This window comes from Cynocephalus volans, chromosome 10 (assembly GCF_027409185.1).
Source record: "Cynocephalus volans isolate mCynVol1 chromosome 10, mCynVol1.pri, whole genome shotgun sequence".
Classification (NCBI taxonomy): domain Eukaryota; kingdom Metazoa; phylum Chordata; class Mammalia; order Dermoptera; family Cynocephalidae; genus Cynocephalus; species Cynocephalus volans.
In genome coordinates, this window is record NC_084469.1 from 74,531,354 (window position 1) to 74,547,547 (window position 16,194).

General features: G+C 37.6%; 1 protein-coding gene across 1 annotated transcript in view; it reads right to left on the reverse strand.

The window, feature by feature from the left end:
* Positions 1 to 16,194, reverse strand: part of RSPRY1 (ring finger and SPRY domain containing 1) — a 47,039-nt gene that overhangs the window by 17,483 nt on the left and 13,362 nt on the right. The window contains exons 3-11 of the mRNA XM_063110752.1: positions 12,829 to 12,881; positions 11,892 to 12,004; positions 10,876 to 11,002; positions 10,067 to 10,125; positions 8,155 to 8,221; positions 7,592 to 7,723; positions 6,563 to 6,678; positions 5,489 to 5,632; positions 312 to 423 (exon numbers count right to left, since the gene is read on the reverse strand). Coding sequence (XP_062966822.1) covers positions 312 to 423; positions 5,489 to 5,632; positions 6,563 to 6,678; positions 7,592 to 7,723; positions 8,155 to 8,221; positions 10,067 to 10,125; positions 10,876 to 11,002; positions 11,892 to 12,004; positions 12,829 to 12,881 — 923 coding nt within the window. The remainder of the gene's footprint in view (positions 1 to 311; positions 424 to 5,488; positions 5,633 to 6,562; positions 6,679 to 7,591; positions 7,724 to 8,154; positions 8,222 to 10,066; positions 10,126 to 10,875; positions 11,003 to 11,891; positions 12,005 to 12,828; positions 12,882 to 16,194) is intronic.

Below are 16,194 nucleotides of genomic sequence, written 5' to 3' on the forward strand. Positions count from 1 at the left end.
TGGCTGCTTTGATTCAAACCACAGACCCAAAGATGAAACTAGAATTCACATTAATCTTAAGAGTATCATTTTCCCACTAATTTAAGAGTTTTATATTCTGAGATGTTTTTGCTACAGGACGGACCCCACCAGAGGTGAATTTATCAAGGAAATACCATTCATATGAATGGCAGTGATATAAAGGCTAATTAATATCCCTTTTCACATTTAATCTTCCATTAACGTATTTTAAGGTCAGACATAATAAATGCTTCATAATAACCAGATGTCTTAACCCAGTTAATAAATTCACGATGGAGAAGTATGAATACCTTCTTTCCAGCATGGGTGTAGGTGAGGCTTACTTCTGGCATTGTACCAAATGAGCTGCCGGCAGCCATCATATGCACAGGAGTATTCATCATCCCCAATGCCATAGCCTTCCTGGAGAGAGACAAGACCCATAAGATTAGCAAGGCTTTGCCTGCTCTGACCGGGGAAGAGAGAGTGTGTCTTTTATAAACATTAGCCCAGTGGCTGGAATTCTAAGCTTTTCGGATGGAGGGAGAGCCTATGATTCTCCGAAGATACTAAAATTATGACCTAGAGACCTGGTTTTAAGTGAATAGATAATGTATTCAACAAATATTTGTCAAGTGCCCCCATTGTTCCAGGCACTTTCACATTTGTTAGTTCATTTAATTCTCAGTGACCACCACGAGGCTGGTGGCATTATACTCCATTTTAAGAGGAAACAAAGGCTCAGAGAGGTCAACCAGCTTGCTCAAGGACACATTATTAAAAGAAGCAGAGCCAGGTTTGGACCTAAATTCTCTGATTCCAAGATCAGTATACTCCCACTTCACTGCAGCCAGACAAACACTTTTCTTGCATGTAGCAGACTTCAAAATACCCAAATGCTCAGAGATTTCAAACTAGAAACAAGAGAAAGGTTACAGTGGACAATCAGCTAAAAGCTATTCTGAGATCAGCTCAATTTGAGTATCATAAAGGTCCTCGGCAGTTACTTTTTCTATTATTTACTGCCTTTCAAGTATTTCATAAAATTGTTAAAAGGGTGGATGGGTTCTTATGAAATTATTTAGAGTGCTTATAAAAAAATAGAAGAAATTGAAGAAGCATGCAAATCAGACAATCATCACCTTCAAGGACCAATGGTTAAAAATCTCTTAGAGAAGAAAGGGTTTGAAAATATGGCCAAATCCAAGTAAGATCTCGGGTCCTAATGACCTGCTTATTCTTTATTTATTTATTATTTTGGCAGCCAGCCAGCTTGTACAGGAATCAAACCCTAGACTTGGTTTCAAACCCTGATGGTTATCAGCACCATGCTCTAACCAACTAAGATAACAGGCCAACCTGCTTAGTCTATGGGGTAAACAGTGCAGTGAGCAGACAGGCTGGAAAAAAAGTTCTGACAAATTCTTCAACTACAATGTACAATCCTTGGACTACAATATACTGAATTCAGATGAATGTTCTCCAGAGTGACCCTTCTGAAGTGTTGATATGCACTATTCAGACTATTCAAGAGTTAAATGAACTCATATCTAATTGCCCTTAGGCAGAGAAGAAATTCACTAGCCTGCTAATAAGAATACCTTGTTATCCCTTACAAAGGCAGAACAAGTCATTAAGTAAAAAATCAAAAACCACTATAATTTGGGAATTCAGGCATAGGCAAAAAGCAAGCAATTCTTTTCTATCTTCATTTTCTAATGTCCTAGAAGTCCTTGACAGAACACTTGAAAGAACTTCCTAGAAGATTCCTAGCCACTAAGAGTTGGTAAAGAGCAACTCATTACACATTCATTACCATGTAATGCCTTTTATGCCTAGATGAGTTCCACAACAGAGTGGCATTATGAGACAAAGAGGGAACTCTAATAATTTTAACAAGAGAACAGCTTCTACAGATCTAAGAAGTAGGGATACACTTAAAAAATTCCTTTGAGCTTGCATCTCAGAGAGCGACCCAGATATACTATACCTTCTTTCAGCTCAAAAATATTCCTAATATTTAGCATTAACTTTCATTTCCATTGGCTGGAGCAGATGAATGAGAGAACAGGATGTCTGACATGGTACTCAGGGTGAAAATTTGAACTGCCTATTTATTGGTCATGTATATTTTATTTTATTATTATTTTTTTTTAAAAGATGACCGGTAAGGGGATCTTAACCCTTGACTTGGTGTTGTCAGCATGACGCTCTCCCAAGTGAGCTAACTGGCCATCCCTATATAGGGATCTGAACCCGCGGCCTTGGTGTTATCAGCACCACACTCTCCCGAGTGAGCCACGGGCCGGCCCTCTGGTCATGTATATTTTAGCAATGGAAATATTATTAAAAACAAACAAGAAAGTTTATCCACAGCTTGTTATTCAGGGAAAATTTTCACTGCCTTCCGCACATGGTGAACACTGTCCTTTTTTCTGCTGTTCAGCATCCCAACCTCTTCCTATTATGGGGAATGTAATGAAGTATCCTGATCCTTGCTCTGCAAGTAGAGGGGTGAGATGTGACCCAGGCTCAGCCAACAAGACCCTTCCATCAGAGACTCAGTGTGGTGTGAGTGACCCCACACAGAGGGATGGTAAGGACTGATTTGTGGCAGCAGTGTTGGCTGCATCTTGGCCAGATCATTCTCCTAAAACACTGGCTGTTTCACTTCCTGTCTCCTGGCTGTGATGCTGCCTTGGAGCCTGTCTAGTTCCCAAACCCCTCACCAGTCCGGGAGCCTCCAACAGGCTTCCAAGTCATTCCTTTTCTGTTTGAGATAGCCAGAGTCATTTTCTCTAAGGGAGGATGCTTCAACAGGGGAAAGGAGCGCAGGCTATCCTGATCAGGGTTTGAATTCTTCAGCAGTTGGAAGCTAGGTGTCTTTGGGCAAGTTTCTTAACTTCTCTGAACCTCATTTTCCTTAACTTTAAAGGGAGAATAATCCCCTCCCAAATTCTGGAAAAGATTAGAGATAAGTATGTGAAAGACCTATCACATATTAGATGCTCATGAAAAAGATATTTTAGATAAATTGAAGAACACCATTGGAAACTTGCTTCTCCCAACCCTCCATAAAAATATACAACACAAGACAAACTATTCTGCAGATGACCTGAACAAGACCTATCCTTAAGCTTCTCATTTTAATGATCTATCTTTGAGCCCAACACATTGATCATCCTGTCAAAACTGAAACCTAAGTAGTAAGAGTTAAAATATGAGGTGCTATGGAGTGAGTTCAAATCTTTCAAAACTGGGTGTATCCAGAGAATGACTTATTCCATAAAACCACACCCTATCTGTACAGGAAAAAAAGACTCAGAATCACCAGAACAATGTTCATTTGAAGCAAAGTTGTAAATATGGCAACATCATTAACATCCTACACTTGGGAAATAATATCATATCAGACTTTATCAATTTCTAACAGAGAATCAAACAGTACATGGATCAGAGAAAAATGTTTGTTCTTAAAGAAAGAAACCAACAGTCTATCAAGCAGTTTGGAAGGTTAGAAAACAGTATTTTCAGCTTCTTAACTTGAGAATCCAAAGGTCTGCAACTATATAGCAGAAATTACAGCTTTATCCACCAGATGAAATGATTCAGCTTCACTGGCCATTAACAACAACAAAAAATTATAAAATTAACTAATAAAACTAAATAAATATATACATACACATATATGTATACGTGTGTGTGTATTTATAACATTCAGTGTTAGATATACTACACCTAGACTTGTAGTATGTTTGCTGCCAAACTAGGAGAAACAAATCTTATATCGAAGCTTCCTCCCTGGAGGAATCAGTATTTCTTCTAGTTTTGGAATTTTTCACTTCCAAATGAGGAAACTAGCTAATTCTCTGAGGTTTGTCCCATTCTCACACACAAAGAAAACTATTATAGAACAGAAAGCGGACTGAATTCTTGTCCTAGTTTATTTCCTACTTTCAGTCTCAGTTTTCTCATCTGTGAAATGGAAATTGTGACAGTAAAAACTACTGTGGGAATCAGATGATAGGCTCTAAAATGAAGGTGCTCTGGAAATTAAGATATTTTTAAGTCTTAAAAAAATCATCTTTAGGACTTTATTTGGGGCAGGCATGCAGTATAATTGATACTACACTGTACCTGCTTTAAATCAGTGCTCAAGATGGGAACTAGAGAATTACTGGAATTCTCCAGACCCAATTACTTCTGACCACATGGTGCCTCAAAAAAGCCCCATGCTTCCAGGTGTTAATTAAAGACCCAGAAGCCTAGGAGGCCCTACATCAGCGAAGGTTCCCAACAAAAGCAATAGCAGACTGGATCTAGTTCTCCATCTTAGACAAGAGTCTAGACCTTACCACTTCCTCCAATTTGTCTCTAACCTAGGAATTTTAGTAAAACACCATCAATAATTCTGGGGTACAATATAGTCTTGCTGAAAGGGTCCTTTAAAAACTATGCTTATGGCAGACAAGTTTAGTTTGGTTTTGTTGGATCACTTCTAAAACCTACCCCAGAACCTTACCTGTGGGATGGAAGACTATTATTTAGATAATCCAAGGAGCTTTTCCCAGCTCAAAGGGTAAAAATCATATGAACACAAAATATTCCTGATCCAAACTAGATTAATCCCAAACAGCTTAAAATTTGACCAACAGAAAAAGAAAGCTAATTTGCTGGGCATTAGAAAGGTATAAAGTAGAAAGAAATCATACATCTGTAGGAAAGGAGGAACACCAATACCTTTTCACACTCAGGTAGTGGTAGCCCAATCCTGCTTACTCTAGTAGATTTAACCTTTCCTTTTATATTATAGCTTTCTTTACCAAGATAAATACTAAATATTATAAACAAATGTGCCTACTAATTACGAGGCAAAAGTCAAGTGAGAGAAGTCAAGCCAACACTAAGTATTTTTTATTTTTATTTTTATTTATTTTTATTTTTTCTATATAAAGATGACCGGTAAGGGGATCTCAACCCTTGGCTTGGTGTTGTCAACACCACGCTCAGCTAGTGAGCCAACCGGCCATCCCTATATAGGATCCAAACCCGTGGCCTTGGTGTTATCAGCACTGCCCTCTCCCGAGTGAGCCATGGGCCGGCCCCTAAGTATTTTTTAAAAGAAAGAAAATTTCTCAGAATTCTTAAAGCTTAAACAAGGTAAAAATCATCACTAGTCCCCATAAAAGAACTGAGCCAAAGATGTGGCTCGGGCCAGAGCAGAGCCTACAAAGACTAAGGACACATCCAACCTTTAGGCGGAAAATTAATGTCAATTTAAAATTCAAGGAAATCAGAAAGGCTGAGGGGCAATTTCATTTGTGTTTTCCTATTTCCGAATCAGTTTAGCAAACCACTGTTAGGGATCTGGCACTTGTTTCCATCCAAGAAAAGAGTATTGAGCCAACCCACCCACCAGAGGAAGAAAAAAAAAAAAAAAAAACAAAGTGCAACTACCCCCGTTTGCACAGTTCTTCAGGATACTCACATGATTGAGGAATTTGCTGTCTCGAGTGGCCCAGCCAATCTGCATGACGCCAGAAGTGACCACTGTTACTTCATAGTACCACACCCCAGCATCCACACAAAAGGTGCAACGCACACTTTCAAAAGAGGAGGCATCACAGCGAGCCTGGCAAAACCAAAGAGCGTAGCAGTTCATTGTCAGTGACTGAAGACCACCAGAGATGATAGACTGCTTGGAAGATCAAATGCATTCTTCCTTATTAAAGTTTGTAGTGGATTATTGTTTCCTCCTCTGTCCATCCTCAGTGACAAAAAGTATAAAAACGAATGAAGCACACTCCATGACTATTTTATAGTTGTATTTCCAGGGAATTCTAACAGGATTGGTGTCAAGCTTCAAAGACCTCAAAGATGGCTGCAGTAAGAATTAGTAAAGGCTACTGGCTTCATTTTTAAGTACTCACAGAGCTTTGCTTTCATATTGGAACCTTGTACAATGCATAAACACTGCCTTAACCTGATGGAGGGAGAGAAGGGTATAAGATGGGATACTTAATTATAAGCAGAAAACGATAAAAGGCATTTGGCAATAGGTAGGATCAAAGAACTGTCTGCAGCCATTCTTCAAACAGTTCTTTAATCTTGTCATGTCTAGGGCCTTATGGAACCTTTCTGCACATAAACAGCTCTTTCATCAAACTTAACCACAAAATCAGCAACATTTCCATCATAAAGGGTGAAAGGGAAGCACCAGCTAACCTGTATATGGGCTATGCAGGGATTAAAAAAAGGAAGCGTTTCTTTTTGAAATACTAGTCTTTGTACCTTTAGCTGCATAAAATAGCACAGGCAAAATCAGACATATATAAACCAGTCAGTAAATATTACAGTGCTTACAACAGGTGTAGCAGCATGTGGGATATAAGAGTAGATAATGTTCTAAAACACCCTCTCTCCCACCACTTCTATCTCTAACCACTCTTCAAATAAACTTCCACCTATTCTGCAACATTGCTTTTGTTCAAAAGTAGGGCATAAAAATGAGAGCACAATGACCCTCCTCCACCCTCAAAAGATCCATCTGTGGAAGCTTTACCTCCAACCCATGAGGCGAGATCTTCAGGTACTCGCTGACATCATTGCTATTCAGCATGGCTCTAATGCTGTTCAAGTCCACTTTCTCATAGGTCAGCTGTCTACCTTCTTTTAAAACTGCAAAAGAAAAAGTGGTCATGTTTCTAAGGCAGGTTGCTGTGGGAAAATATAAAAGCTAGTGCCATCTCTGGCTGCCAGCCCAATCAAGGATTGGAGGTACTCATAAATGACAGAATAGGTCGGGAGACTTGTAACCTTAGTTTGCTGCTACACTACCAAATGAAGATTAATCAAGCAAATGCTAGGAAAGGCAACCCTGCTAGGTTTATGTTTCTATTCCCTATATTCCCTATATTCTGCAAAAAACAAAATCCAAATTTCACTCTTTCAGAATTATTCGTTAACTGGCACTTCACGGGCTGTGCACTAAGCTCCTCTCCACAATGTTGGGGTAAGAGTTGGGGTGGGGGGTGAACTAGTGTCCAAATGTGCTTTAGCAGTGTTAACTATGGAGGGGGTAGTGAGGATATAGTAGAAGTAGTTTTTGTTCCAGTAGCCCTGGAGGAGAAAAAGAGAAAAGTCAGGAATAACTCTTGTGGTGCAGGTAAGATGTGACGAGTTTTGAAGAGCAAGGTTGGCATAGGGAGAAGAGTAAAGAGAGGGAATTTCAAGTGAGGGGAACAGGCCCAGAGGTAGGAATCATTGGCATCTGTTTGTAGGACAGTGAGGAGACAGTCTGTGTTGGAAAGAATTGGTTAGTGCCATAAAATTAAGGGACTTGATGCAATAAGAAATAGGGAGCCAATAAAGGTCATCAAACAGGAGAATGCTGGAGTCAGAAGTATTCCATATAATTCTTGTCTTAATGTCTCTAGGATACTTTTATGCTGGAATATACCCAACCTACCTGTAGAGGACCTTATAAAGAAGGGTTCACACTCACTATTTCAACAGGTAGACCAGTTAGCCTCTAAAAGAAATAGGTTTGGAAAGAAAACAGACATTTTAATAAAAGACAATTCCCACTTACAGAGATTGTCTAAGCTCCACTGGGCACAGAAACCAACTTGACGTTTCAGATAATCAGGATCATCAGCCCAGGACTCTAATGTGACAAGCTGGTCACTAATACTGGATTCAGAGATAGTCAATTTATTTTCACCTGTTTGGAAAAATGTAATCATTGAATTAACAATGAAAGAGCAGAATGATTTGCTGGGCAGATTAGTGGTGGTATGGAGTAAGGAGAGGCAATTAGAGAACTCAGAAACTAGAACAGACTTCCATTAAAATTTCTAGTGATTACATAGCCAAAGAGCTTTGACTATTTTCTACACATTAGCAATCTTATTACTAAATTTTTAGCTATAAAAAGTGAGTAATCACAGTCAGCCAGTTTTGATTCTTAGACAAGAAAATCCTTGCTTTTGTTCCTGTTACACTTTACTGGACTTGAAATGTCTACCCAGACAAAAACAGTGTATTTGCATGTTTGATGGGGTTCAAAGAGTAGGCTCATCCAGTAACTAAGAAAAATGAGATTTTTAACAACCAATATAGAAGATCATTAGTGCAAGAATTCACTATACCTACTTGTCTGTGCAAACTTTTCCAGTGCGATAAGTGCAAAAAGCATGACTGTGGGGTGGGACTGTAACTTCTGAAAGACAACAAAAGATTAAAAAAAAATTATTCCCCTGCAGAGGCAGCAAGTTATCAATTTCACCTTTTTGCCCAATATGGTGCTAGATTTTTTTGGAGCACTCAGAAAAGTTTCACTCATTCAAGTCCTCAATTATCCATTTGGCTAATAATGTTAGTAATGAGGAACCAAGATAGAGTCTCTCAACCTTATATTTGTATTTTTTTCTTGAAGTCACTGTGTTAATCTACAGATATAGAAATTTCAGAAGTATCTTAAATGCACTATGTTATTTTACTTAGTAACATTTATATTAGGGCTTTATAAATAAAATAATAATGATTCTTACATTCACTTAAGCAAGCCAAACAGAAACCTAGAAATTGTAGCTAAAAATGACCTTTTGTTTAGAACCCTAAAAAGAACCATTCATCACTATCAAGTTCCAAAATTACAAAAATGAAATTAACTAATGGCTTACTTTTTAATCTGTTCCCTGAAAGGAATTCTACAAATGCTGATGATAGGTGGGAGAAAGAAACAAGTGAGCTCTTTCAGTTACATTTAAGTTTATGTCACATGAGTTCCCACTTAAAAGGAAGGTCTGTTTAACATCACATCTTAGCCATGTTTTACCACAGCTGCATTAGGAGCCTCTTTAAAACATCAGATGATCTCCACTCACTTCCCTGGTGCTCACCTAAGTTCTGCAAAGCTCATAGAACCCCCGTCCTCCTGTGCTTTAAAGCCTATTCAACATCATATTTCTTGCCGTAGCCATTCTCAATCTGCCTGCCTGGCTTTTCAGGCCCTGAACCCTCTCTACCTGGCTTCTCAGTCTATGTCTTCCTATCTCTGAATACTCTCTTCTCTGATCAGACAATTCTCTGTCTCTGGGCTTCTGCCTGTCATGTTCCCTTAGCTAAAAAACCCATTTTTTCCTCCTCAGGGCACAATCAAATCCTAACCTTGTGTCATGACCCAGCTGAGGTTCCCCACCTTTACAGCGAAGTCTTTCATAACCATCCCAGCTCTCACCACCTATACTACTCACCTTCCTTACCTTCTCTGAACTCTTATGGCACTAAGTCTGGAGGAATTAATTTTGCCCTTGATCATCCAGTCATAAAATGGGGGCTAATTGTCTTGTCTGAGTGTTTTTGTTCCCGCAGCTAATCAGTAAACTTCTTGAAGGCAAAAGACTGTCATACTTCTTTATTCCCATAGTGCTCGCTTATATTGTAAGTGTTTTAAGCACTTATCGTGTAGGTACTGACAAATAAGGTCTTTCAGATCCAGAGTTTTGAAAAAGGCCAGTGCTCACTAGGCTTGCAAAATAACTTTTAAAAACACAGACCAGTCAGACTGCACTCCAGTGCTGTGAGAGATCTGAAGGCACAGCCTCAGCAAACCACAAACTTCACAGACAATATATCAAACACTCCAATGACAACAGTTTTAAAAGCAGAAGCAGGGGAGGACAGGGAGGAGGAGAAATTTATGTACACTGGGAATCTGACCCTGATGGTCTCCTGGCTTGGAATGTCGTGTAACTTGTTTTCACTGTGGAGGTCACTATCACCATTTGGCAGACTCTAAGGACACAAAAATAAGCCAATCATAGCAGCTATCTTATGACTAAATTTAAAACCAGACCAATTCAGCTGTTTTTGCTTGTAATAAATTCCTATTCCACCCTCTTTTTTTTTTAAACATAGGAGGGAATAAACAAACACTGGGGAAACACCTGCAAATAAAATTTACGACTGATTCCATTCTCTGTGCCAGTGGCTATGCTAACAATTTGAGAAAAGTGCACATTTCTAGATGACTAAGAATAACTAGCTTTGATGTCTCACTTACCAGACACTGTAGCAAATATTCCAGTATTCCTGGGCTAAGTAAACCTATACTTGCAGGACCTAGACAAATACAACAAACACTGATATAATTAAAAGTGTCATGTAATTTTTAATCAGTAACTAACAGTCAAATTGTTTGGGTAGAACTTTTTACCTTTTACAAAGTACTCTTATGCACATGATCTCATTTAAGCCCCATTTCACAGTTGAGCAACTGAGCCAGAGTGATGTGACTAACTCCAGGGCACTTGAGGAGCACATGGCAGAGTCTGAACAAGCACACAAGTGTTCAGATTTCTAATCCATTGTTTCTTCCACTATACATGAGCTAACTAGCTGAGCTATTCGCCTGTATTTTACTAACTTTCCTAAAACGGGAAATATTCATGAACAAATTAAACATCTGCTTCTCAGGAACTACTTTAACGTTCCTTTTCCTCTTTCCCTACCTTGTATGTCTTTATTATCTAGCTAAACTTTATAAATTGTATGTGTGTACATATATGTATATTATATATTATATACTGTACATATATATGCATATATAATCTCTGTTATACTCAGTTTAGCATCTTCCCTTATTCTCAATTTTTGAAAAGTTTTTTAAGTTTCCCTCTAAAAACCCACAAAGATAAATTAGATTGCACTTACTTCTGTGGTTGAGTAATTTTCTTCTAGCTAGTCCCTGTCTCTCAATTTTTTTTTGACACACTTCTTTCTGGTATAGCAGGTTTGATCAAAGACCTGAAGTGTAAATTTCCCCTTAATATGAAACAGCTTAAGATCTTCTGTGGAGCTTCCCAAAGTTACCTGCTAGTTTCTCAGCCAAGCAGCCTAGTACTGCAGATGTGTTCCTGTGTTTGGCAGGATGGCCTGAGTCCTGGCAAGCTACTTCTCCATTTAAATTGAGAATGTCAGTCAATTTCTGGAGTGCATCCTAAAAACAAAAATGTATTTGATATATATACACTATTCAGATTGTTTCCTCAAGACAATTCTTTGAGACACCAGTGATATTATTGATAGGAAATATTACGTGATCAATCTGAAAATTTTCTCACATGAACTGCTAGATTCTATTTCATTAAAAATGTACCAGTTGTATCAAATATATTTATATATTCTTGAATCATTACACAGACTAAACCCAAATGCCAATATGATTAATAATATTAGGGCCTAGTGATATTGAAGTAAAAAGTACCAAGCAAAAACAAATCCCACCAGAGTTTTGAGGCAATTAAAACAGAAAGGTCTTACAAGCTTAGGCAAAGGTCAATGCATTAGTGACTAGGCTAAAGACTTTTCCTTTCTGTCCACAATGTTTTTCCTTCCATACTGGGCCCAACTGTCTGAGGCTTAAACAGACAAATGAAAGATTCCAGAATCCAAAAAAAAAGGATTCTGTAGAACATATGGACTAAGGCAATGAAAGTTTGGTATTTCTGTTCTCTGAAAGGGATAATCAAGGTTATGCTAATCCTTAGAATGTTTGAGTAAGACTCAAAAGGGCTTTTAAAAATAAGAAAATCAGCTCTGTGATTGAATTCTCTTCTAGTTGTGAACAAAGATTGCCATTTAAGATATAAATGTTTCTATTTTTAACATTTTAAAACTTTTAAACTAAAGCCTTATAATAAGCTATTGATAGAGGATGTGGCTTCATTAGTAATAAAAGGACAAATATACATAATGAAATCAATACTGAATAAAACAGACCCCCAAATGCTGAAAGAGGAAATGCAGTATATCAAATGTTCTTTGTGGTTGTTCATCCTGTGCTTAAGCATGGATGACAGTTTCATAAAAGATAAGCATTAACTTACTTTAGTGGGCAATGGACATTCATCTAGTAGCAACGTTATAACAGCTGGTCCCAGTGGATCTTCCAATGGAATAACTCTAATTAAAGACTGGACAACATCCAACCATCCTTCATCTAAGAGCAAATCAAGAAGATTATGGAGTCACTATTTTAAAAACGTGAAAATATATAACTTATAAAGTCATACAAGGTGACTTCATATTAAAATAGAAACACTTTTGGCTTTCATCCTGTAGCTTTTAAGCAGCTAATATTTGGCATGGACATAATCATCAATTGATGTCACCATGGTAGAACCAAAAAACCTGTTACAGGCTGGCTGTTTAGCTCAGTTGGTTAGAGCATGGGGTTATAACACCAAGGTCGAGGATTCAGATTCCCATACCAGCCAGCCACCAAAAAAAAAAAAAAACCCCAAAAACAACATCCTGTTATAGAAGTCTAATGATTTGGGGACATGTTTATTTTGAGAAAACTTAAGCTACAATGTTGGGCTCTCAAATTATGATTAAAATAGTTTTAAGCATCTTATTTATTACCACATAAGAGTTAACTGAGAAAACTAAGCATACTCAGCAATTGGCTCTATTTTCAGAATGATACTTAGGAAATTGAGGGCCAACCCCCCCACCCCCCATTCCAGAACGGTTACGGTAAAGGATCTGTCAAAGCCCTCCCCTACCCCTCCAATTTTTTCACCATAATTTCAAATGAGATAAAACCATCACTGAGAGGTACAGCTATAAATCCAGGATACAATATTCACTGCCTATTACCCTCATACAGGGAAATATCCATACACTAAGGGCTTTTTTCTTTGTTATGTACTAAGTATTTTGAAAATCTTTTATCTCAAAAAACAAACAAAAAAAGGTGGCCACATTACTTCATTATTGTTAACTCATTAGGAACTACTAAAAACAAAACTTTAAAAATACCTGTTTCTGCCATTTCGTGTAATGTAATCATTGAATAGGGAGGTTCCTGATCACTGAAAAACAAACATTCAAGACATTAATCTTGAGGAAATAGTAAATGACAATTCCAAACAAAAATTCAAGCTGGAATTGTGAGGGTAGAAAGAAAAAGAAAAAATGAACAAGAATGAATGTAGAAAATGAAATGGAAGAGACAGCTAGAGCTACAACCTGAGGACAAGTGTATACCATATTTGCTCATTTCCATGATCACTGACAACGATGGCTCACAAAAAAAATGGGCAGATGGGCACACATAAACCACTGTGTGGCCTGAAATAAAAACCCAGGAATAACAACTGGAAACAACAGCCTACTCTCAGCTTTACCTCTAGAGGCCCAATGCGAACTGAGGCAAGTACGGAAGGTCAATATTATCTTCCTCATACTTACCTCAAAGAAATTACAGGAAGGGAGATGACAATTCCAACTGAAGACTTATGGAAGTAAGGGCCTACATGAATACCTTCATTTTAAAGTTTTCTTCTGGGCAATATCACTACATGCTTAAACTTTATAAAATAGTATTAGAAGAAAAAGAAACTAAACTTAATCAAAGAACTATTTAATATTCTAGACAATGCTCTAAAATGGCATTATATACCTTAATTCAATGGGTTTTCAAACTGTGATTCCAGGAATCCTAAGGAGATGCTTCAGGGGAACTTCAATATTGTCTTAAACCATTTAATCCTCAGAATAACATTGTGATATGAGAATTACTATGTTCATTTCAGTTACTCACTAGATGCTGATTGTTTGAGATATCCTGTGCCTTTCCATAATAAGGAAAAATTATTATTAATATTATTATTTTTTTTTTAAAGATGACCGGTAAGGGGATCTTAACCCTTGACTGGGTGTTGTCAGCACCACTCTCTCCCAAGTGAGCTAACTGGCCATCCCTATATAGGGATCCGAACCTGTGGCCTTGGTGTTATCAGCACCACACTCTCCCAAGTGAGCCACGGGCCAGCCCAAAAAATTATTATTTAAAAGATCTTTTTTTAAACAACATAACTAGCTGATGTGCAAAGATTTCTGGAGGGCAACCTGGCAAAAATGAAATTAAGTATGCATATACCCAAGGTAGACCCAGGTCTACAAATTGATGCATATTTGTGCTGTTCACTGTAGAGTTATTTGTAGGAACAAAAATTTGGCAGTAACCTAAGTGACCATCACCAGATGAAATGATAACAAAATATAGTACTTTCAAGCATACAAAGGAATATTCTGTAGCAGTCAGAAGCAGTTGTAGATTTACATACAGCAACATAGGTCTCAAACACAATGTTGAGAGAAGTGAAAAACAAAGAGGTTTATATAACTAAACCAGTTATACAAATTTTAAAAATCACACACAAAACTCTCTATATAAATATTCTTCTGGGCTGGCCCGTGGCTCACTTGGGAGAGTGTGGTGCTGGTAACACCAAGGCCACTGGTTCAGATCCCTATATAAGGATGGCCAGTTAGCTCACTTGGGAGAGCGTGGTGCTGACAACACCAGGTCAAGGGTTAAGATCCCCTTACCGGTCATCATTAAAAAAAAAATATATATATATATATATAAATATATATATATATATATGTATGTATTCTTCTTACATAGACATAAATAAACATGTCATGCAAATTGGAAGAACATATCTTAAATTCACTAGAATGGTTACCTACTGGTATTTGGAGGTGTGCAGTGGAGAGGAGGATGGGATTAGGGAAAAAGAGAAAAATAATAAAATACAATAGAGTCAGCAACCAGTAAAAAAGTAGGAGTACCTCGATTCTATATAGAGGTATATAACCCACCCCTAAACACACACACATCCCTGCACCCAAAGAACAAGATAAACTCCTCTATAGAACAGAAATAGAGCAGAAATTTCTGGTAGGAGGCGGAAGCTAAAGCCACAGGAATACTGGGCTGTGGGTCAGGAACTGGACAGAGGTGACCAGGAACTCTAAGTCTGCAAGATAATGGGAATCAAAACCCCACCTGTGCAAGGGATGAAGCAAATTCACTAAGTAGAGCTGGGGCAAGTTTCCCATCTTAGTGAATGGAGCTGAAAAAAGTTATGAATGATAATTTGAGCTACAACTGGTATAAAGCTGCAAGTCTCCATTTGACAGAAAAAGGCAAAGAAAGCTATGCAGCAAGATCTGAGCTTCTTACAATGGGATGAGAACTCAGAGCCACCAATTCCAATTTTAGGTTCAGTCACAGACTGAGGGTCCCGGCACACAGATAAAGACAACAACAATAGTGACAGAAATGAAGAGAGAAAAAGAGAGAGACAGAGAACACAAATACGCAAGTGGGGAAGAAACTCCCATCAAAAGGAATCTGCAAAGTACATGAGAATAACTATACTAAGACCACTAACAACTTGAGGATAAAGTCATTACCAAAACTATGCAAATAGAACTTGAAAATGATATTAAAATAAGAGTATTTAAAGAAACTATAAGAAGTATATGAAATTAAGAAAACAAACCCCAGATATGACTCAAGAGGGAAAGAAAATTAGAAATCCCAGAAATGAAATATAGCTTCTGAAGTAAAAATCTCAATAGGCAGTATAACTCCAGATGTGCCATAAAGAGAAAATTAATGAATTGGAAAAGAGTATTGAGGAATTCACTCAGAAACAGCAGAAGCAAAATTCAAAGAAATAATGACTGAGAAATTTCCAGAACTGAAGAACATGACTTTAGATTGAAAATATGCAGTATTAAAATTAGACAACAACAAAATATAAGAACAAAAATCTTTGTTTAGATGAGAGGAAAAGAAAGCTGAATATAAACGCATGCTGCAAATAGATGGTTTTTTTTCAAAACAAAGTCCGTGTAAAACTAGAAACCAACACCATGAAACTCTTTCTCATAGCAATTCTCTCACTATGGCACTAGGAATGGTGCTCTCCTCTCAGATCAGTATCATCCTTTCCTAAGTAAACAAGTAGAGAGAAGAGGCTGATAAAGATAGATCATTTTATAATTGCAATATCTGCATATATTCGTTTAGATATATTCTTACTAAGCCCACCTGTCTTAACTATCTTTCATGTTTGGTTTTAACAGCCCTATAAACTTTATGTTATAAAATTCTTCTCCTTCAATAACTTCTAAAGAACAAGCTGTAAAACCATGTTTAAAACTCTCTGAATTCTGTTTTGCCATTAAATTCTCCAACATATCCCTTACCCATTTTTTGCACATCTGCCTTGTTTTTCCATTCTCAGAAGAGTTATACCTATAATTCAGTAAAAACAGGTTTAAGGTAAAAGTTGCCCTGTTATTCAAAAGTACACCAAAAGTATA